This window comes from Ischnura elegans, chromosome 2, assembly GCF_921293095.1.
Source record: "Ischnura elegans chromosome 2, ioIscEleg1.1, whole genome shotgun sequence".
NCBI lineage: Eukaryota > Metazoa > Arthropoda > Insecta > Odonata > Coenagrionidae > Ischnura > Ischnura elegans.
This window is the reverse complement of record NC_060247.1, coordinates 138191300-138215454: the sequence shown is the minus strand read 5'-3', so window position 1 is coordinate 138215454 and position 24155 is coordinate 138191300. Positions and strand designations below refer to the sequence as shown.

Genomic DNA, 24155 nt, shown 5'->3' with positions numbered 1-24155 from the left:
CCTCCAATATAGAGGTAAATCGGAAAAAACTGTAATGTATGAGGGGATGTGAAGTGAAGCTGGGTTGTTTTTTGGTTAACTTGTAGTCGTCAACATTGACATTAATTAATGGTTAACGCTGCTGGTAAAAAAAATCCATTGGAATTATTGTCTGGCAATAGATACAGTAGGCCTCCTACCGAAATGGGCCACCTACATTCTAAACCTGGCCTTGCTAAGTAAGACTGGACAAGATTTATGGCTGCTATAGGTGACTGGTATGGGTTTCTGGTTTGGCTTGTAGGTTCTGCCAATTTTTAGTCTCTGGCTTTTTTTTAACACACTTTTTAACACATAAATAGTATGTATGTGTAGTTAGGTATGAACACTGCAAAAAAAATATGTCCAATATTTGCGGCAACAACTATACTTTTCATGAATTTTCAGTACAAATACTTCATCAATCAAGTAAGTGACTCCTATCATCAACAAAAGATTCCGTATGAGTACTCTAATGGCCTCGTCAACTCATAAGTGAGCTTCAACTCCCTTTTTCTTATTTTGAACTCAAGAGAGAATGTCTGAATAGGGAAGTTTTTATTTGTCTTTTCCTTTCATCAACCAAATTCTTTAATGACTTGAAATTTCTGGTCTCAGCCAACGAAACCATTTTCTACTCATGCTCAATTAACTATTTCTAATGAGACAATTAATGTGAACTTTTGTCCTCTTTTCACTCTTAGCTTTGTTAAGGGCTTATAAATTACATAGCTCGAAAACCCTGTCTTCGTATGACCATTCTCATAAAAAGTTGCATTCTTTACTTGTGAATTATCATTTTAAGTATGTACTGATAAAATACTTCAATGGCAATTTAATTTCTTATTGTTCCTCAGGCATGGAATTAATTCCAGATCGGAGGTTGGCTGGAAAATGTTTCGTCGATTCTCCAGAGCTGGTTTACTGCCTTATATGATTGATTGTTGGATGAATGTTCATAGAAGTGACGTCCATTCCAATGCATCAATGACCGCACTGAAAGAACTGGCCAGCATTTGCATCGATAATAGCTTCCCAGAAGTCCTGTCCATTTGTCTTCCTCATCATGGTGAGTTATTTCATATCTCTATACATGAATCAAAGTTGGAGAACCCAAGTGGTGCAGTATATTCTAGAGCAATACTGAAAGTGATTACTGAGGTTACTATGACTTTATTATGTTGGCGGCCTCGGTAGCGGCGAGGTAAAGACCTCGCCTGCCAAACAGGAGGTCGTGGGTTCGAGTCCCACCTGGGTAGGTTTCCGCTATCCAGGGCATGGTTGTTCGGGAATGTGTATTTGTTAAAAAGCCCCGATGTAAAGGCTAACGTGAGCTGTCTTCGGTGGCATGAAAATAAATAAAAATATGAGGCATTAAGTTTGAAAATGTAGCAGCAATAGCCACTATACTGCTAGGTACATATATGCTTACATGTGTTGACTCTTTAGCACTTTGAAGCCCGTGGTATTTTCATGTGCAGGTTGCAGATAACCCAGGACTTTTATTGTTTTATTATAAAATTATTTCCTAATCTGAAAAATTACATTTAGGAGCCCCTAAATGATAGCACCTGCCATACAAGAAGACTAGATAGCTATAGAAAGAGGCTAAATAGTTCAGGCCAGAGAAATATGCATAGAATATTTTTCCCCAGAATCAAATACGAGCTCTACTCAGGCTCAGGTCCATGGCAGAAAGTATACATCCCAAGGAATTTTGGGCTTGGGCTTCAAAGTGTCAATGGTATCATTCTATGAAGACAGAATATGAATCTTCAGAAATCTGAATAGAATCAGATTCATGAAAATCTGATTCTATTCAGATTCATGAAAATCTGAATAGAATCAGATTTTCATGAATCAAGGATTGATTATCAAGGGTGTGAGGATAGTAAGAAGGGATGAACTCTTCTCTGGCTCCACCCTGGGTCAGTGGCTTCAATGCTGCCAAAATTTTGGATGGTGACTCGTTACCTATGATGGTATTTTAATGCTGATCTTGATTTCAGGAAATAGCGTGGGGGATGTGATTGAGTATTTTGAAAGGCCCCCAGTTGCAAGTGGTGCCTTAGACGGGAGGAGTGAGAGGGGATTGTGGGGTGTAGACGTGCCCCTCACCTCTTGGGCAGACATACGGGCCAGACTCGATCAATATCCCCCCAAGCTGTGGCCACTGATTTTCTCCCTCCAGAGGGCCAACTGTCATGTGAGCGTGCATGACCTTGTTCTGGGACAACTCCCCGAATTGCACAACCTCTTCGGTGGACATCACCTCACAGGGTGAGTACCTAACGCTCCCTCCCATGAAGGCCCCATTCTCAATGGGACCTTTATGGTTCTGAGTTCTCAGATTTTCAGTCCATTAATGGCATTCGGCAGATGAAAGAGCGGTATTAGGTAGGACAAAATAAAATCTCCCTCATTCAGTCATTCTCTCAAAGTTTAAAAATGAAGAAACCACTACTGTTTTCAGTCGCCACCTACTTTTCATGAGTTTTGGCGTTATTATAGTTTTGGCTCATTAACCCCTCCCTCAAGCGTGACTTTAAATGCCCGTGGTCCTTCTCACAGCGTGTGCGACAGAACGTTTGCATCCTCCGATTGCCATGCCTCAAGCGTGCGTGACACACCCTATGCGTCTGAATGTTTCATTAGGTATTCCTATCTCTTAAGCTTCCATATATGTACTTTTAGTGAGTATATATGTGAGACACATCTGCCTGCTATCGTTCTGTGCCCCTGTGTGGTCTGTGTTTGCGTTCTCGTATTTTTTAGAATATTTTTTTCTAGCTGATGTCAGGAAAGAAACGCTTCCTCTAGGGTCAGCGTCTGGTGAATGCTAATGAAAGATATCCTTTCACTCTCTCTGCTCTGCTCTGGTTTATGTGCTTTATTAGTGATCGTGTGAGATGTGTGGGGATACTTAATGCTTTCGTCTCTGGTTCATTATCATCTGCTTCTCTGCCTCATCGTTTCTTTTCTCTTTCATCGAGGCTATGAGAATGGAGTCATCAGGGTTCCCACTCAACTGTGAAAACCTAAAAACCGTGAAGAAGCCATGAATTTCGTCTACCGTGAAAAAAAAAAACTGGAAAAAGCCGTGAATTTTGTCATGAAACCTTAAAAATCTCTCAAACTAGATTGTAGAACTACTATTGACAGATCAAAAAAAAAAAAATCGATACGTCGGTCATGTTTCAAGGTCAGTCACGCGCAGACAGACACTGTCCACCCATTTATCTCCACACGTATATTCGAAGTGCAATTATTGGTCCATGTGCCATGACGACCCATTGATCTTGAGCCTGTGATTGGAATACGTACCAGTAAACAAAGTGTTCATTAACCCTGGCAAAAAATCAGACACTTCTTCTTCACTTCCCTGCTCCCTCCATTTTCCCACTCAGCCTTTAGCCGCACTTGAATTTTGATATTGACTGGTGACAAAATGAGAGGGAGCACTTTTATTGCTGCATTTGCATTCACGGCATCTGTTGCGTTGGATAAATTTTTAGTTAACCTGTGGCCAGTGATTGTTACGTCATCAATGTTTCTGCCCTAAAATGGCTTATCAACAGACTGTAAATTTGACAACATTTAGACCGTGAAAACCTGGAAAAAACCTTGAATTTTATAATTAAGTTAGAGTGGGAACTATGAAATATCCATGAAAAATGCCCCTCACCAGGTATAGCCACAGGCTTAAGAGGCAATGGTACAGGCTTAAGATCAATGTGTAGAGGTAAAGATTATCGGTGAATAAAAACTGTGAATTTCGTCACAAAAATTAGTTTCGTCATAAAAATTCACTCGTCATAAATAGGTATTCCTTTTTTATCCCCAGAACAATAATTTTAACAATAAAAATGCTTATTACCATATTAAATATATTTTTATTGGTAAAAACCTTGATAAAGAAGGGTCAAAGCAAATGCTAAAGGAATAAGTTAAGCATTTGTAAGATAAACATACCATAAAACACCCTTTGCCATGTACGAACATATTTCAACCTCATAACGCTAGAGAAATGTGGGAGTTGTACAGAATATTTTTGTGGGAATATTTTTGATTGGTCTAAAGTTCACTGTCTCATTGGCCTGTGTGATGTAAAAAACATAATAGTTTTCACTTAACACATTGATAACTAAAGTCTTTAAGGTCTTACACAAAAATATAACATCAACACATGCAATTATGTATTTATCCACTAATAGGTTGCTTCTATCTATAAAATTTTTTTTTGGAATATGCCATCTGAAATTATTCACACTCTGGAATTTAAAATTGGCTGAATCCTTCTTTTACTGGAATTGAGATCCATTGGTAAAACTTGACTTTAATGGGGAACTTGCATGAATTTTTTTTATTTCATAGGCGGACAGAAAATTATTTTCTGAATACAACAAAGAAAACCGCATGTAAATCTGAGTTTTCCTTCGCGAGATATTTAATGATAAATATAACGAATTTTAAAGCGCGGGAAAAACTCCCTCACCCCCCAAGCCACTGCCGACGAAGCCTCGATGACGTCAAAGGTGCCTAAACATCACGCGAAGCTATTGTTGTGATTGTTTGTAATAGTTGCCAGCAGTTGTGAGAGCTTCGTTTGTTAGACGTGTTGATTATTTTATATTTAAAGATAAATATCCGACGATAGAGGCTTGGAAGCCCTCGTATTTTGCATTATTTATAATATTAATATCTGAGTAAGGGCATAAAATATAAATCTGGAGCAGTTAAACCAAAAATTTGATAATACCTAAATAACATCGTTGTAGGAGTCTGAGCAACGGCCATTGGAAGGGGGATACGTTAATTGTAAGTTGATGTTATCGACGGCATATCATTCATTTAAGTATGTAATTAGAACGATTTTGATGTTTACTAATGTCCGCTTAGCTTTTATATACAATAACTTCATCCGTTTATTTGTAGGTACCGGAGAATTCGTCGTTTAGGACTGTCTGTGCTTGTATTATGGGGTGAATTCCAGTCAATGCAACTTTTGCTCGCTGATTTGAGACATCTAGGAACATTTTTGTGCCAAAATAGTGTTATTTTCAACGTGACATCTCCCGTTAAGCTACTGCTAATAATCACAGTGCCAGTGGTTGTAATGCACAAAGTTTGACAAGGTTGAAAAATATCGGCCAAGAGTTATCAGTGTTCCATCGTGATTGAATTGTAAAAAGTGCTATTACGCTATCGATAAATGTCTAACAGTAGTGTAAAAATTGTCAGTGGCGTGCTAATATCCGTTGTTCACCGTAGATATGACATTTCACGATCACGCTATTGAAATAAAAACTGTGTGTGAAGTTTGTTATTCCATTATTTCAACGAATAGTAGTGAGAAATGTCACCTGTGTCACTTGTGTGGGCTAATTTAAGGGTTTAAATCAGTGAATAAATAGTTGTATTCATCATAACGAGTTCTGTTATTGCAAGTTGTACGTGATGAATATAATAATGTGATAGTGACATCCAGTTTTTGATAAGAGTATTTGCCTGTTTCCCACTATATTTTTATGGTATATGCTAGTATATTGTTTATGGATTTACCTATATTATTGAAATAGGTTGTAGCTTGAGTGTGTGTTGGCAGCGGAACCGATTCGCGATCTCACATGTGGATTGTGTGCAGACTGTTTTGCTGTGAATTCGTACCGTAGGACGGATAGGACTACCTTCTCCGTTAATCCGGCGTTGCCAAATTCAACAGCACAGCTTACTCTAATGTCAACAGCACAGCTTACGATCGTTATCCTCCAGTATTACAAGTTTCTTTTACAACTCGATTTTCCGCCGACGTATAGCAATAATTTGTCTTAACAAATTCCATGAGGGTCGTGGCATCAATTTTTGGTGTCCTAAAAAAAGGCTGGTGTCCTAACACCCCATGCCACACGCCTTTTAGGCGGCTTGCGGGGTATTATGTAGACGTAGATGAATTTCAGGTGTACTATTCGAACGAGTGGCAACGTTATCATCCATTTTTCTGATAACTAAAACATACGAAGTGAAACGCTTGTACTTCATCATCCCGATGCCGCATTATTAATATCCCAAGTAATAATCTAGGCACAATAGCAATAGGAAAACTTTCCCCAGAATAACAGAACAAAATAAAGTGACGATGAGCGGCTAAATACTCCCTCAAAACAAATTTTACACCATGCGCTCAGCGTATTTCCCTACTCCCTACGGTTGTTTAGGCACCTATGACGTCACGCCTGGCCTCGGCAACGCTCGGGTGTCTTCGCGCAGTGGTCGGCTCAGAGAAATTTTTCTCGATTTTAAATGCAATTTTTTTATTTCTTTTGATGTTGAATGGAGAAACTGAAGGTATTTTTGCGAGCTAATGTATCCATTTGACTTATTCAAAATAGTTTTTAGAGCAATCTACGACCCATGCAAGTTCCTCATTCAGCATTTTTTGGAAGTTCAGTGGTTCTTTTATTTATATTTCCATAATTGGAAAAACCTCTTTCTGCATATACATTTGCCACAGGTATCCACAGGGTTTTCACACTATTTTCTACAAAATGGAGAAAATCATTTGAAAGGGCAAGAATTAGTGGAAGTACTGAAAATTCTTTTCCTCCTTCCTGAGCTGATCTAACAGAATCCTTCCAAGCAGAATAGCCAAGAAGTTCTTGAGTTTCTGTTAATGATAATATGAGGACATTAGCAACAATTGTGCCTAAGTCCTTCACATCAGTTTTCAATATACACGGTGTGTTGAATGATCTTCCCATGGCTGTAATAATGTTCCTCCCTGGGCCACTGTTGACAAATATGAAGTTGTCACAAGGAATGACAACTTCATATTAGTCTTTAAACCTATTTGCTTCAGGACCTCACACATGAAAAGTTGCACAGATTATGTTGAGGCTATTAAGAGAAGATTCATTTTCTTTTCCAAACTGTGCATTGCTGACTAGGGTAAAGGAATTCAATAAATTAAGGATGAGTGGGTTCTTAAATTTTTTCGGCTCTCGATAGATACCGGTCTGGTTCTCCCCCACCGGTTCTCAATACTCAGTTCCAAGGATGAACTCTAATTATCTGAATTAATGGCAAATTGAAATGAACAACCACAAGAAGTGGATGAAAATAATTTCACGAAAGATGCTAATCAGCAGGAAAACTCTGTAAAAAAATGTCTCCATAATTTTATTTGCCAAGTAAAAATGTTAAATAACACGTTGTTAAAAATGCATGATCGACTAATATGTCTCATTAAATCAGGCAGCCACTGGTTCTTTCACCAGGTTTTATGTTGTAACTTGTAAGTCAGATCAAAATACATTCTTAGATGTAGCTAGCTTAAATTGTTGCTTTAATTGACAACTTATTTGCAGGCTTCACTGTCACAGTTCTTATAACCTCAACAATAAACTGCTCAACACGCCGGTACAGCGACACTGGATAAAATGAGCGGCCATGAATTAACGCAAATTGCAATGCGGTGTTGCATTCTGCAGGATAACCACACTTTTCGACGCCTTGAATAGGTTTATCAACTTACGAATAGGCTCTCGAAACGCATCTTGCTTGTATACATGGAAGAGTTGCTGTATATATACATGAATCAATCTTAAGACCACTCTCAGATGTAATGGTTTTCTGTGGGCGCCGTCCACGGCATGGCACACGGCGTTGCAGAGAGTCGTCAGAAAGCCGCTTGAATTTCACGTGAACGGCGGCCGGCGAAAGGAAAGGTTGTTTCGTCTGAAAGCGGCCTCAATGTATCGTAGTCTATATTGCATTCAACGGACCACGTGCATCGCCGGGCCGGATTGAAATGGGTGCCGTGCCGTCAATGACGCGATTCGACTCCTTTGAAGACATCCATAGAGACCTATACTCAATTGAGAGAACGTCACCGTGCTGTGGACGGTGGCAGGCGAAAAGTTAGCTTGTTTGAAAGCGGCCTACGTGGCCGCAGCCATGGAAGAAGGAGGGGTTAATATCCTCCTCCTTCTTCCATGGCCGCGGCTACAGAATGTTACAATATTGGCGAGAGCAACAAATTGACGAACCCTTAAATGCGCGAGTTAGCAAGCAACTCCCAAAAGAAAATCCGCAACACGGATATACCGCAGTGGGATAATGGGGAGTCTGCTGTAATAATAATTGTAATGATTGCTTAATTTGATGGATCACAGAAGCACTAGAAACTACATGGCACACCAAATAAAATATATATAAATTGGAACAAAGAATGAAATCATTTTACTATGAATCAAGAAGGTAATTAACCCGTTAACGCCTAGCGGTACCATATGGTACCAGCCGGTAGCGCAATTCTAAACGTAACTTTTTTGTCACTTAATGTAATTTATTTGGGTTTTTGAGAGCTTAAACATAATAAAAATGTTTTTATTTACATTTTCCCGAAAAGTTTGCTTTTTTAAAGCTGAAATTAACGTATTTAGAGCCGTTTGAAAATTGAGAATTTTCAGCTATGCGAAAAAAACGGAATTTTTTGTGCAAGCATTTCAATCTTCTTTACTTGCGTCTTATGTACTCATAATACGAAGATGTTTTTATGTAATTATGATTGTTATAACATATACATTTCATATTAAGCATGGTTTCTGTATGTGAGCCTAATATTTGGGATGTTATGATGCAAAACATTTTGGTGGTACCATATGGTACCGTTAGGCGCTTGCACTACCATGTTTTAGTGGAAAGCGTAAATACGAATATTTCTGTTGTTTTTGTTTTCTGACAGTTATTTATTTTACAACTATTTATATTTCATCATTTATATTATAAATTTTGCGTTATTTAAATGTTATAACGCATATTAAATGTGTACATAAATTAATTTTTTTGTTATAAGGACATCATCCAAGTACATAAGGCCCTAAATTGTCCGCATTTTTTCAGAATCCCGTACCCTCACGAGGGTTCAAGGAGTGGGAGGTATAATTGCATACCTGAATCCTATTTAGAAAAACATGAATAGGAAGAGTATCCGTGTACTCAATTAGGAAGGGGGTATGATGGGGAATAAGGGGGCTTGCTAAGGGGAAAATTCAATGACGGCTGGCGGCGAGAGACGACCACGCGACAGGCGTCACTTCGACAAGGGCAGCGTAATCCTAATTTTTGTCTAACGTATCTCAATCACACTCCGATACTTTTCACACTTTCATGTGCTAGTAAAACCGAAATAACTTACGCATACTGCATATAATATAGCATGTGCTGCTCCAAAGAGAGAATGTATACCTTCATTCTGACTGAGGAATATGGAATAACAAGTGCACGCCAATTTTGCTTGAATTTGAAGTTGCTGTTCGAAAAGGTGGACGGTCAGCTGAGTTTATCTCAAGAAATGTCTGAGAATTTTCAAAAGTGTAGTGAAACTGGACAGAGCCGTAAAGCACCCAAAAGGTATAAAAATAGGGAGGAAGGACGCGCTTTTGATGATGAAGAGATTGTAAAGTACGAAAGGATTTCTCGTAATCCTGATTACCAACTCACTGTTTCATGAAGCATCCCCTACTAGAACATTTGAGCTGTTCTTTGACGAAAATGTCCTTACACACTAACAATAAGTGTTAGAGTCAAATAGGTGTGTACAATTCTGCAACTGATATGACCCAAATATAACACATGAGGTGCTGAAAATATTTGTTGCAATTCTAAGTTGGCATAAAACGACTCCCAGTAAAAGGCATTTTTGTGAGGCAGCACTAAACGCCAGAAATAAACTTGTTTTTTACACAATGAGACGTAACAGATTTCTACAACTTCGTAGGTTTATTCATTGATTGATTCAGTGATTACACCGCTATGGATAAATCATATAAGATATGGAAAATGCGCCCTTTTATGGGCATGGCAAAAGAAACATTCGGCGGATATTTCAGAGAAAAGCAGTCCTTGAGTTTCAATGAGTCGATAATGTTCTCTTTTGGAAGACATGGCTGTTAGCCATTCATGCGGGGGAGGCTAATTAGGTTTGGCTAGAAAGTGTGGTGCATCAATAGCTCAGGTAGCTACTTCGTAAAACTCAAGAATGTGAAAGCCTACGAAAAAGGTATTGGGAAAGATAGTGTGGGGGTCGACAAAATGTTCGTGGCCCATTTTTACTTGGATTCTGGATGCAATGACGCCTAATGCATGGATGCTGATGCGGAAATCGTGAAAAAACATAACTCAGCTTGAGTTCCGATGGCCAGTAGTATAATCACAGCTGGATACAGGTATCCCCTAAAATATCAAGGACGTGCTCAATTTACCAGAAGTGCAGCTGGAATGGGGTACTTGGCTAAAGAAATAGATTTGCAATTGATTCATGTTTCAAAGAATGCATTCAACTGACAGCGGCCTATCTTCTTTCCAATGCCCCTGATAGGTTCGACGGGCACAACCAACAAATAAACTCCAAGCCCAAGCGGGGACGGTGTGCTACTGAAAACTGAACCAGTAGAATAAGAACAGAATGCTTGAAATGCAATGCAGTGACTGCTTTGTTCATTTCTATGTGCGGCAACGACTGAGTGAAACACTAAAATCATGTTATTCTTGATTTCTACATCAATTATACATAACTTCTATTTTATATACAATAATATTTAATAATTAATTGAATAATATCGATATTTGAGCGTAATTTTTGATGAAAATGAATGTATTTTCCGGAAAATAATAAATATTTAACGTTTTTGGCTTAAAAATGTGATTTCCGAAAAGTTTTTCAAATTTCGATTTTTTGACCCCTTAAATGCCTAACGGTACCATATGGTACCAGGCTGTATCTTGGTAACTATTAGAGATAAAAGAATAAAATTTGCACTGAATGACTCAGAATTTCATTCGCATTAAAACATATGATTACCACAAAAATCGCAGAAACTTTTTAATTCAGGCGTTACCGGGTTAATAAACACAATTAAGGATTAGTCGGTTTTCTCTTGGAACAGGTTTCCAATTATGGAAGCATCCAGAGTGACAGGTGATTGACTGTCAGTTTTCATTCCACATAATTACCATTGCTTGCATAAGAATATTAAGATGTCTTTAATGAGACACTGCATTTGGTTGTTTCTTGATCATCATTTATCTAGTGATTGGAATGTATGAGGTGTTTTAATGGCAAGCTACATGTGTATTCATTCATGAGGCTTGCCAGTACGTGTGGCCTCAGCACTGTAAATTGGTATTGAATCTTATTATTCCTTCCACATATTCCAGGGAAGGGTTTTGCCAATTATCGCAACTCCAGTCAAGTTCCAGTGGTGGTGAGGCCCAGATTGACTTTCTCTACTATCTTCGACAAGCACGTCCTACGTATGCAGCGTGCGCATTTCTCGTGGAACAGCTTTCCAAGTATGGAAGCATCCAGAGTGACAGGTGATTCATTTTCAGTTTTCATACCGCATAGTTTCTATTGCTTGCATAAGATTAGATACAATTTCCAAAAATGCTCATTCTATACTTCTCAGTTAGCACTAGTATGTAGAATAAACAGTTAAACCTCCATATAAAGAATTCAATGGGACTTGCATGATGGTAACTTCCTCAACCTTCACCCTAGGGTAATTGCTTTTCTGAAACAACCATTGTTCGCTTAGGAGTTCTAAAATTCTAGGGCATGAGGCATATGCCAAAGTGTTGTGATTTGTTGTTTAGCAGACATTTTAGATCTCGCAGTGTGGGTGTAAAACTTCATAACAACAGTTTTTTCAATGCTATTGGGACCATGACTGAAGTTAGTAATTTCATAGCATCAAAAACTTTGTAATATCATTTCTTTTTCCATTTTTTAACATACCGCTTTGTTTGGCACGGTGGCTTCACTTTGTAATGATGAAAATTTTGTTGCTAAGTTCTCTGTATAGACGAGAATCTACTATATAAATTTTTCTCCAAATCTCCTTATAACTTGATTTTATATTGATATTAACAGTGTGACGAGAGCCTGCGGCTTGGCACAAGGTTTAGCTATGTCTTCTTCACCATTCAGCATGGTTGGAACAGCTTGTGCAACTTTTGTGGCAATGATTGGTGGATCTGCGGATGTGATCCGACTTTACCTGGCTGCTGGCCAAATGTGCTCTGCTTACGCTAGATGTGGTAAAAATTTTCAAGGTGAGTTTGAATGAATGCAGTTACAGAGCACAATGAAATCAACTACATATATAAAATCAGTTAACCTACTTTATTTAAAAGTTGTTTTCGTCTCCTATAACAACGTTGCAGTGGCAGTTGTACTCGATACGTACAGCTAGCCACACCTTTTTCTTCACCTCGCATTGCATGCTGTCCGTTTTTTTGTTTTATAGGGTATATTTATAATTTTCTACCAAATTACATAGATTTCCTTCTCTGCCATTGAAAACGAACAATTTTGCTTCTCAAGTTATTTGCATATAAAAAAGTGACTAACGATAAACAAATCATATACTGTTACATCTCATGTTTGCCACATCTATCGGCTGGGGTCCCCTAACCAGAGGACTCCTAGGGGACGTTTATTAATACCGATGTTGAAGATTCCCCTTGGAGCCCGTGGGAAGGGATCCCCTAGGGGACTCTCAGGGGAACGACTGTTAAGACAGCCCTAAGAGAAAGGGGTAAAAGTGCACTCATTAGAATATTTCTCTTGATTTACTTTCAATGTATATTTTAATTAATGTTAAATAACAACTGATTGTACTTTGAATGAACTTACACACATTGAATGAATAAAGTTGTCTTTTGTATATAGGAACTTAACAAAAATGTTTCATACTGAGGAAATTTCTTAAATAATTACCGTATAAGCGTGTGTAAGAGGCGCACCTTTTTTCCCAGAAATTGCAGCCGAAAATGAGGGTGCGCCTCTTACATAAACTTCTTATCTTCCTCCCTCCCCTTCACTGGTCGCAAGTCTAAGGGGAACTGAGTAGCCTTGGTTTTCAGTGTGAGTCATCTGTAATCCTAAGTCAACAACAAGCGGCAGGCAGGGGAGTTTCTCCCTTAGTGAGGTATTTTTAAAATGCTCCAGTTTGCTTTTCTTGTAAGCATCGCGCCGTCACGTCGATACCCCAGAGGTGAACATGGAAAAGATCGTGCGGGGTTTTTTGCTCCGGAGGGCGCGCTAAATTTACTGCCACGAGTGGGCATCCCGCAGCATTTATACTGCATATAGTAATCGCTTATCAAACGTAGATAAACGCGTATTTTTGAAGGACATACCTGGTCAATAGTCAATATCTGTCTTGCCGAGTAATTTCCATTACGCTGAGGACCTGATTTTCCAAAAATCATCTTCAGACGCTAATATGAGGATGAATGTAACTGAAAATTATATTGGTGTCAAAACCTGCGCTTTAAAAAATTCGAACGAGTGTGTTCATTGTTGGACTAAATTGTGGATGGAGGAAATCAGAAATGCTTATAAGTGAAGAGCGTGGAAGGAGAGTTCCAGGGTAAGGAGCGCGATCTTCGAAGCAAGCAACAAAATACAGAGGGGAAAGAGCGCGCTCCCTCCCCTCCATATTTCAAGCTACGAGTCTATGAGCGAATGGAGCACGGGAAGAACACGTCCGATCTTGCATGTGACGTCGTTGCCTTCAAAGCGATGGGGCGAAGGCGCAGCAATGTGATATACGCAGTTTGCGTTGCCTAAAGTTTCCAGTCCGTCTCGTCTTGTTTGAATGCGCTTATGCTACGCTTGTTTCTTCCGAAATTGTGCTGTTTGGACTATTTTGAATATTAGTAGCCTTGTTGTAACTATAAATCTTTGTGTCTAACAGTTAGAGCTTAAATACTTAAATTCTGTCAGATATGCGTCGCATTAGATCTCTTTCTTTTTTTGAACCTCGTGCGTGTCATACAATTATTGAAAGCTATCGAGATATCTTTGGGCTCAGTAGATGACTCACCCAGCATTTGGCCTCCATAAACTGGGAAATCGATCAAGGTCAGTTGGTGAGACGGGCTAGGGATGAAACACGTTTCCATTGTTCCCCTGTAACTTGATGTTTTCCCATTTTCCTGTGGGGTCTCCGAAAGGAAAAAAACGGCAGAGGCATTGGCTGATGGAGGGCCGAGTGTGGTTCCGTTAACTCTACGACGTGGTTATTATCCTACGGCGCTGAGATTGCCCCGATTGTTCTCCAAGCTCTTGGGAAGGATCATGCTATGTGCCTGTCGTGTTTTGCCTTAAAATTTCCCCTGCCTGCCGCTTGTTTTTGACCTAGGGTTTCAGATGACTGTGTCACACTGGAAACCAAGGCCACTCAGTTCCCCTTGGACTTGCGACTGGTGAAGGGGCGGGGGGGAGGGGGGGGGGGGAAGATAAGAAGTTTGTGCAAGAGGCGCACCCTCATTTTCGGCTGCAATTTCTGGGAAAAAAGGTGCGCCTCTTACACGCGCTTATACGGTAATTTAAATGGACCCAATGGCGCCAAAAACATCCAAACTTTTACAAGTTTTCTATTAGGCAGTAAAGTAATCCCATGCAATAAAAAGAAACAGCAAGAAAAAATGCATAAAATCAAGATTTGTGGGCTCTTAAGGGCTGAGATTATGCCATGCAAAATTATAGTTTTACCACATTAATATTGATGAAAACCTGTGAACTTTTACGAGGTTTTCGTTTTTGTCACAACAATTTACTGAACATGAACAAATTTATGGTTCTCGGTCAAATCAATCATTAACTGGAGCACAGTTTTACATCTCTATCACCAATGAGAATTCCATCCCATAATACCATCAGATGGAATCTGCCACCAACTACAGCTAGAATTATTACAGACAAATACCGTATAAGCGTGTGTAAGAGGCGCACCCCTATTTTGAGCATCGGAGCAATGAAGAAAAAAATTTTGCGGCATTTTTTTTACTAAAATTTTTTATACTAGCGCGGTGTTGCAGACGTATGCCTGGAATTTCGACAGTTATCGAACTTTCCTCTTTCAATATTTATTGAGAGAAATTTTGATAATTGCGGCGGTAATAGCGGCATAAGAGTTCCGATCCTCTCTTCGCATACGCCGTTGCTCTACGACGCTTGTCCTATTCTCGAACAATTTTGTTTAAATGCTCTCGCAGGAGTATTGCTATAGAATTGCAATACTCCTGCGAGAGCATTTAACAAAATTGTTCGTGAATAGGACAAGCATCGTAGAGCAATGGCGTATGCGAAGAGAGGATCGGAACTCTTATGCCGCTATTACCGCCGCAGTTATCAAAATTTCCTCATTCAAGTAATATTGAAAGAGGAAAATTCGATAACTGTCGAAATTCCAGGCGTACTGGAATTTTGACAGTTATCGAATATACGTCTGCAACACCGCGTGATAGTATTAAAAAAATGCCGCAAAATTTTTTTCTTCATAGCTTCGATGCTCAAAATAGGGGTGCGCCTCTTACACGTGTGCGCCTCTTACACACGCTTATGCGGTATAACCTATTTTCTCTGTGGCAATTATAAGTATTTCAATTTGTAAGGTTAACTATTTATGTTTAATGGGTTCAACCCTGGTTTCATGACGTAATACGGGAGTCGTTCAATAAGTCCTTAGAATCTCCAAGAAATTGCTCTCTCAGTGTCAAAAATTAATGTCAACCAGAAAGTAGCCCCTGTGATTAGTCAGCTTTTGAAGTTTGAGCTGTATCCATCCCATAGTTTCATTGTTGTTACCGATTGTAGTGAACAACCTTCATTTGTGTATAAAAATGGATAAAAGGGAGTTACGTGCGGTGATCAAACACTTATTTTTGAAAGGGTTAACGCTGAAGGAAATCTAAGCTGAGTCGCATAAAGTTCATGTTTCATCTGCTCTTATGTTTGCAACCATTCACAATTAGATTAATGAATTTAACACAATTGTAAATAGTTTATGAACTAGGCTGTACATCCGAAGAAATGAACATATGTTCTGTGATTATATGATGTTCTGTGTTCCGGATTTCCTGTGGAAGTGTCTAACCCCGAAATGATTGACAAAATTCATGATATGGTTTTAAGTGATAGATGAATCAAATTGCACTACATATATAGTTAAGGCCATAGGCATATTACAATGTGCAATTGCTTAATTTTTTCTCAAAAAATTGGGTGTGAGAAAAAACTTGGCAAGATTGCTGCCGTGTTTGCTCACCTAAGAGTGGTCCATCACATTGTCAACTCAAAGGCTGTTTTGGCGTTTTTCTCTCGCAATCCTAGGGATTTTCAGTGTTGGTACATAACTTTTAATAAAATATGGATTCATCACTAGACCACAGAAACAAAATAACAGGTGAAACAATGGACTTATGAAGATGAATGGGTAGAGGTCCGTGAAAGTGGTTTTATTTTTTGCTAAAATTCGTTTTAAAACCATGTGATTTCGGTGTTATAGAAAATCTTGGCGGTGCTATTATAATGCCACAATTTTCCCATGTTTATAGGCGTTTTATTATTTTATGGTACACATTTCATGAATACTTAAACTTTTATTAAGCATTTTACACAACATTTAACACAATTTCAATTGTACAAAATTTCAGATAAAACTAAATGAAAGAATTGGTTCAACTTACATTGGTTCAAGGTACATAAATGGTTCAAGTATGTACATAGTCTTGGTGAATACGATTGGCAAACAGCATATTCCCACTACCTCATATGTGAATGTGTGATGATAAAATGGGCCGGTCAGAACATGGCAACGATATTTTGGGATGTATGCGGAATAATCTCCATCGATTACTTGGAAAAGGGAAAAAAAATAACAGGAGAGTATTATGCATCATTATTAGACCTGTTGATGGTAGAAATCAAGAAAGGCGTCCTTATTTAAAACAGAAAATGTTATTTCTTCAACAAGACAATGCACACCCGTTCAGTTGCAATTGCCAAAATTACGGAGTTAAAGTTTCAGATATTAAAAAAATCACCTTGCTCATAAGATTTGACCTCCATTGACTTTTTCCTATTTCAAAAATTGAAGAAATGGTTTGATGGACAAAGATTTGCATCTACGGAGGAGGTTGTCGCCCAAGCCAATGCCTATTTTGAGTACACACCAAAATTCTACTTTTTGGATGGCTTAAAATGCTTGAAAAAAAGCTTGCAAAAATTTATAGCACTGAAAGGAGACTGTAATGAAAAATATTAAGAAATTGGCTCAATACAATTTGTTTTTTTATCTTTTTCTTAAGACTTATTGAACGACCCTCGTACCTTGTCAGGTTAGCTTATGGTACTCTGATGTTATTTGTTCCATCATTTGGAAGTCTTTGACAACTTGTGAATATCCATTGTTTGGGAATAGAATATGAAGATTATATTTGTGATATACTTTTGCTTTGTTTTTCTTTCATTACGGATTTTTTATTATTTTTTATGGTAGAAAATCTGGTGAAAGCCCAAACTTCTGATGAATGCTTTGGACAGTTGCTGTCTGCTTTAGAATCGGCCAAGCAAGCCTTCACAGTGCAAGATGAGTATCTGGGACTGATATTCAAGTATGCAGTGAACATTTCCCTTGCCAGAGTTTGCGGCCAAACCCTTCCTGAGGCACTCCCAAGATTCTTTGCTCAAAATGACCTATGGTTGCAATTCATTTTGTGCGTTCAGTTATACAGATATCCTCCAGAGCAGGTAAGACGTCCAGACCGAAGGGAAATTGCCTCTTGCTTTAGATATTGCTGTTATGTCTTTGAATGCTCTAAGGGAATGGGGTAGTGCAGTGGCGCTTGTGTGAATGCCTCCTTCCAGGGATGGACGAATCCAGGATTTTATTTTCAATCCAGGTGCGGATCAGATCCTTGATTCCTGGAGTTGGATCTTCAAATATTTTCCAATCCATGTACATTTTGAATTGCCTGTTGTAAAATGTTTGGCCTTCTTTTTCTAAATATCAAGAATTACTTTATTTGAGAATACCATATAAACTCGTGTAAGAGCAGCCAAAAATGGGAGAACATCTCTTACAGGAATTTCTTATTTATCCGTCAGTGGCTAGTCCAAAGGAGAACTGACAGTGAGTCTTGTGAGCGGTTTTCAGAGTGAGTCATTCATCTAAAAACCTAGGTAAAAACAAGCAGGAGGCAGGGGAGTTTCTCCCTTAATGATATATTTTTACAGTGCTATTTTGTTTCTTACTCGTAAACATCGTGCCATCACATCGATACCTCAGAAGTAAAAATGGAAAAGATCGCACAGTATTTCTGATGAACCCTCCCATGGGTATTTGCTGCCACGAGTGGGCATCTTGCAACTTTTATGTTGCAAATTGTAATCGCATTTCAAAATTAGAGAAAAATGTAGTGTTGAAGGACAATACATACCTGGTTATTAGTCAACATCTGTCTTTCCAAGTAATTTCTATTACGCTAAGGGCCTGATTTTTCAATATTCATATCAGATAGTGTTATTAGCATTATTGCAATTGTAAATTATGTTTGTGTTAAAATCTGCTGTTTCAAAAATTCAAATGAGTGTGTAGATTGTAGGACTAAATGGAGAATAGAAGAAATCGGAAATCCTCATAAGTGAAAAGTGCAGTTGGTGGTAGTTTGGTTGGGCCAAGATCCAGCCAGGTATTTTGGACCCCAGCCATGCTCGAGCGCAACCCTTTCCCAAACCCTTTCTCCAGCACTGTGTTGAGATATTGAAACAAATGAATGTGCACGTATATTTTGTTATCATTATTTGTAACATTTTATGACCGTATGGTGTACATGTCGCTGTTCTCCTACATGCTGCATATTGGAGGTTGATCACCCCGTGCAAAGCACCCTGAAGGTGGCTCGCAGGGTATTATGTAGATGTAGATTGCATGCTTTTACTATTCCATTGCATTTGAGGGGATCCTGGTCATTGGTCACCCCCTGCCGTACACCCTAGAGGTGGTTTGCGTGGAGTCATGCAGATGTACAGAATTCTGGATACACTCATACACATGGACGAGCTAAAAAGTAGAGAGGGGTAAGGAAGAGGAGTTTCTTTCTTACCCCTCCCCTCACAATATTTCGGCGTCACCAATTAGGGGTGGACGGGTCAAAATTTTAAGGTTCGGGTCGGGTCGGGTCTCGGGTCTGGTCGTATCCAATAATTTGATCATAATTTTTTTCTTGAAGCAGAAATGTCAAAAAATATGTTTATGAAGGCCAATAAAAGGAAAAAAAAATAAACAATCTATACCTAAATGGTAGATTAGTTTAAGTGTATTCACTCAAAACAGAAATGCAAATGCATATCTGAAACAGACTACTACAAAAATAACACAAATAAATACAATACTAAGTTGGATAATGAGGTCAAGGTAAAACAAACATCTTCCTGTATTTCCTGTAAATATATCCCAAAGTCAATTCTTCCAGTGCACTCAATTTCAGATAGGCTATTATTAAACTCAATGGCCCATATTACAAATGTTTTTAATCAATGACAAATATACACAAGAAATATTTTGTTTCCATAAATGTTTTACTCTTTAATTACAAAAGGTTAAAGAAACCAAAAACTCAGTCTTAAAAAAATAGAATGATAACTGATGAAAGCTAATAACAATTATCACTATCCATTAATATTTGCCTTATAATAATGAATTTTGTCTAGTTATTTACTATTAATTACACAATCTATAAATTATTAGTTTTTTGCCAGAAGTGAAAAATATTAAACCTATTTTTTTTAAACTAATAATACAAAGGATGAAAGTAACATGAACAAATGAAGTAGTCCTTCTGTAAATGCACGTTTTAATTATTTTATTTACTGTATATACTTAACCTCAACCCGTTTCGACGCCACACTCACGTCATTCTAAGGACGTCTGGCAATAAAAATTGTAAAGCAAGGTCTTAACTATACAATTCTCTTGAGGGTGCGGGGACATGGGAAGGAGAACGTTCTAGAAGGGTTCAGGGAGCACTTGGGATTCGTTCGGAGAGTAAACTGGAAGAAAGGGCAAAGAAAGTCGAATTCAGGAATATGGTTCCTATTTGCTAAAAAAAAGTCTGTACCCCAATGTACACCGCATGGTTCCGATTGGTTTTATGGCCATAAATCTCTGTAAAGGCCAATCTTAACTGCCACACACACTACTCCACCCATTTCCGCTCTCTTCCCCGCACCGTAACCTTGCAAATATTCCTTGCTCTCTCCTTTCTCTTCCAGTTTGTTCACCCAGGGCACTCCAATTGCACCAAGAACCCCACAGAGCGTTCTCTCCATTAATTCGAAGAAATCCTTTCATTTACAACTGCAGCACATCAGGTTTCTTTCCAGACCTGTTAAAACGACTGGACTATGACGTTAAAACCGGCCGAGACAATTAAAAACTGGAAGATTGATAAACGTGGGTTTATTTAAGTAACTTTAGCAGTGATTATGATTGGCTGATTGAAGTAATGGGTTAAATAATCTTCCAGTAAGTCGACGTGTCGACAGTAATTTGGTTTCATTTTTTATGCTTTCCGTATGGAAAATTAAATACACCGAACCCTTCTGGAGTTTTGTAAATAAGGGGAGTGGAACGCGTTTGGGCAGGGGTAACATCAAGAGTTGTCATATGAACAGGTAGATGGAAGGAAAATACTCGTTCCGTATTCTAGACTTCGCAGATAGCCGCTTAAAATAGGCAAAAATGGAAAGCATGGCTATTTTTATAAACTTATCCTCACATATATAATTTTAATGAACTTAAAAATAAAGCTGTTAATATTGATTCCACTCCAGCCAAAAATAATCCTTTTAAATCAATGTTAAACATTTCTAAGATATCAGCTGCTGAGATAAAGTCGTAGTCGCATTGACAACAGCATTGGCATCTGCAACGGCCTTTTAAGAACAGGTCGGGAGTCTCCTTCATCTATGTCTCCGTAAACTAAAAGAATGATATAAATATCATCATTTACCTTCACAAACCTTAATGAGGTTAGGCTTTAAAAACTTTTCAGCCTAACCTGGTGCCTAGCCGAGAAGTTTTATTCGTTACCGCAGGTGCTAAAATGGATAAGAAATGGAATATATGCCGTATCCCATTTGTCAAGTTATTATCGATCGGAAAGAAATAATATTTCAGCCCAATAACCCATATATAATGTTCAGCTGAAAATATGGAAGTCAATACCAATCACCCGTGAATATTTCTTTATAGTCCCTACTATTTCATAGTTCAGTGACGGAGTCAGACTGAAACGTAATTGGGCCGGCAGTCGTCACGACTGCCTGTCGCCACTCCTCGCTACTGCGTGGATATTAGAAACTACTTTCTGCCTTTAGCGCCCTTAATTGATGCTAGCCTTCTAATGTCAGCTAGTTCTGATTATTGCATTCTAATATAAAAGAATGTCTAACTTTTACGTTACTTAGGTTTTCTTAAGATCGCCATTTACATAGGAAATATTCGCTGGCTTGTATTTTACGACTTCTTATGCCATAAAATGTATGAAATATGTTATATTTTGAGAGCGCTGTCACAAATGATGGCCATAATCAATTTAAAATGTTTCTGGGGACAATAGAAGTTATAAAAAAGAAAAGTGAAATATTTTTCGCAATGGATAAAATTCTCGCGATTTTCGACCCGACCCGATTTTGACCCGAGATTTGAAACGGCCCGACCCGAAGGTTGGGTCAGGACGATGACCCGACCCGAAAATTTCGGGGCCCCGTCGACCCCTATCACCAATGCTCTGGAGGCAATCGGCGTAAATTTGATCACTTTTCATAAAATTCTTATTTCTCATCGCAGAACCTTGATCAAAAGATGCATTTAATCTCTCAACCGCGGGGAATATGATTAGTGTATTTATTTACCTCTAAGTATTGGAATTAGCAAAGTAAAAAATATACTACGACAGGTCATATCGGTAGGGGTGGGCTCCTGCTGTGACGGCCGTCTCCCGAGGACCGAGATTATCTCTGGGAGCCCGAGAAAGGGTTTGGAAAAGGGTCTGGCTCGATCATGGCTGGGGTCAAATATGCCTGGCTGGATCTTGGCCCCACCAAACTACCACTAACTAGAAGTGCTTGCAAATTCTCTAATCTGGTAAATTAAACACTTAACCTACAGCACAGAAACTGAACTTTGCAGCAATTTTCCTTGGGTGCGTACCCAAAGATTTCTCCTCTCTGAATGTGAATATTTACCCCTTGGAGGAGAGGGGTAGGAGCGAGCTCCGTCCTTTTGAATCTTTCATACAAGTGGTTCTGTACTTTCCAGTATGGGTTATCCTCAAACTAGTGAGTGTTTTCAGTGTGGGTTAAATAAAGTCAGGTTTTATTTTTATTAGTTTAATTTTTATTCGTCTTCAGACCATGGCTGGGTTTTTGGGGTTGGGGAGAGGGGGCCAATCGGCCTCATCAGACCCAGGACAAACAAATATAGTATGTAAATGGCCCTTCCGAAGAAGCAAGAGAGAACTTTAAAAGATGGACTGAAAATAATTTTAAAGAAGAAGAAAAGAATCTGGTGACCGCTAGCACATGATGGTTGGGTTTTGGAGTACCTGGTGAAAATAAGGAGTCTGATGAATCCGAGGATCAGGTGGGCTTGCCACTACCTATTAACGTAACATTGTTCAAACTTTGTGCGATTGACTCAATTGCATATATTAAAAATGTACAAGGGTAAACTTAAAAATAAGGTCTTCTCAGTCATTGCGCCGCTGCATAAAGCTCTAGGCGCAATCTGCCAACACCAACGTGTTTCTTGGTTCCTCCTGTACCATTCTCAACCGCCACGAAGCATTGCCGACTGCTCATTGTTGGCATAACAGTCATATCCATGGAGTGTCCCCTCACGTCTCCGTCCAGTTGTGAAATTCAGTCTTTCACACGAATTTTGACCGTGAAAAAGGTGGCACTTATGGAAATTCATCGCCAATTTGTTGAAGTCTATGGTGAAAAATGTATGGATGTTAAAAGCGATTGTTGAGAGTTCCACGAAATCCTTTCCAGCCATGCAAATGTCACTGCCAGGTGGGTGCCCAAACAGCTCATCGAAGACAAGTAGAGGCAGCACACGGAAGAAGTTTTGCGGCATTTTGAAGAGGAAAGAGATGATTTTTTGGACTCCATCATAACAGGTGATGAAACTTGGGTTCATCACCATGCCATCAAGACAAAGCAAGAGTCTAAACAATGGTGCCATCCGACCTCTCCAATTCCGGAAAAGGTCAAACAAACTCTGTCAGCCAAGAAGGTCATGGCAAGAGTGTTTTAGGACTGTAAGGGAGTACTGTTGGTGGATTTCATGGCTCGGGGAACCACTGTCGATACGGAAAGATACTGCTAAACTCTAAACAAGCCGCGACGTGCCATCAAGAACAAACGTCCAGGGATGCTGACAAAGGGGATCTTGTTTCATAATGACAATGCGCGCCTGCATCCGGCTAATTAGACCCAGGAACTGATCTCGAAGTTTGGATGGAAAGTGATCGGGCACCCTTTGTACACCACTGACGTCTTACCCAGTGATTTCCTCGTGTTGCTCGCCCTGAAGTAGCACCAAGGAGCAAGGTGGGAGGAAGTTTGCGATGGATGACGATGTGCAAGAGGAGCCCAACACCTCCCTTCACAACAGAAGCTGGTATGACCACGGGATTCAAAAGTTCATTGTGAGGATGAGGAAAGTCAAGGAGTGGGAGGGTGACTGCATCAAAAAACAGCTGAAGCCCTGACCTTTCCTATGATGATATTGAACAATGTAAATAAATGTCATGTTTAATGGCAATAAAATTGGAGACCCTACTTTTAAGTCTACCCTGGTACTCTTTTGAGAAGAACATTTCATATGGTATGTAGACTATTTTTGGCCCATGCTATCCATCTCAAAACCAAACACTGCAGGGACGAAAACAGTTGTTTTAGGCATAACATACACATTGCTCTCATAAATAGACAGAAATTCATCATAGCAGTGTAAATGCCGAGACAGTGTGCAAACATTTTTTTAGCAAGGTGGTGTGTTCCGTTGGGATATTCAAAAGAGATATTAAAAACAATAACGTGCCTAAATTGTTTCCGTAAAATTCTAATATTCCTGTAAACAGTGGAATTCCTGTATGAATCCCTCAAAGAATATCACAATTACTCACCAAAATCCTGTGTTTTCTGCTACATAGGCAACCCAGTCAAATATTCCTGCATTTGTCAGTTTCAAGCTTGAACAACTTTAGCTAGT

General features: G+C 39.0%; 1 protein-coding gene across 2 annotated transcripts in view; it reads left to right on the top strand.

Annotated features, from left to right (window-relative positions):
* The window catches only part of LOC124154685 (spatacsin), a 96469-nt gene that overhangs the window by 5856 nt on the left and 66458 nt on the right, over positions 1-24155 (top strand). For both annotated transcript variants that reach the window (XM_046528562.1, XM_046528561.1), the window contains exons 5-9: positions 876-1087; positions 2028-2298; positions 11236-11394; positions 11951-12132; positions 17370-17620. In XM_046528562.1, the coding sequence (XP_046384518.1) occupies positions 876-1087; positions 2028-2298; positions 11236-11394; positions 11951-12132; positions 17370-17620 (1075 nt within the window). The remainder of the gene's footprint in view (positions 1-875; positions 1088-2027; positions 2299-11235; positions 11395-11950; positions 12133-17369; positions 17621-24155) is intronic.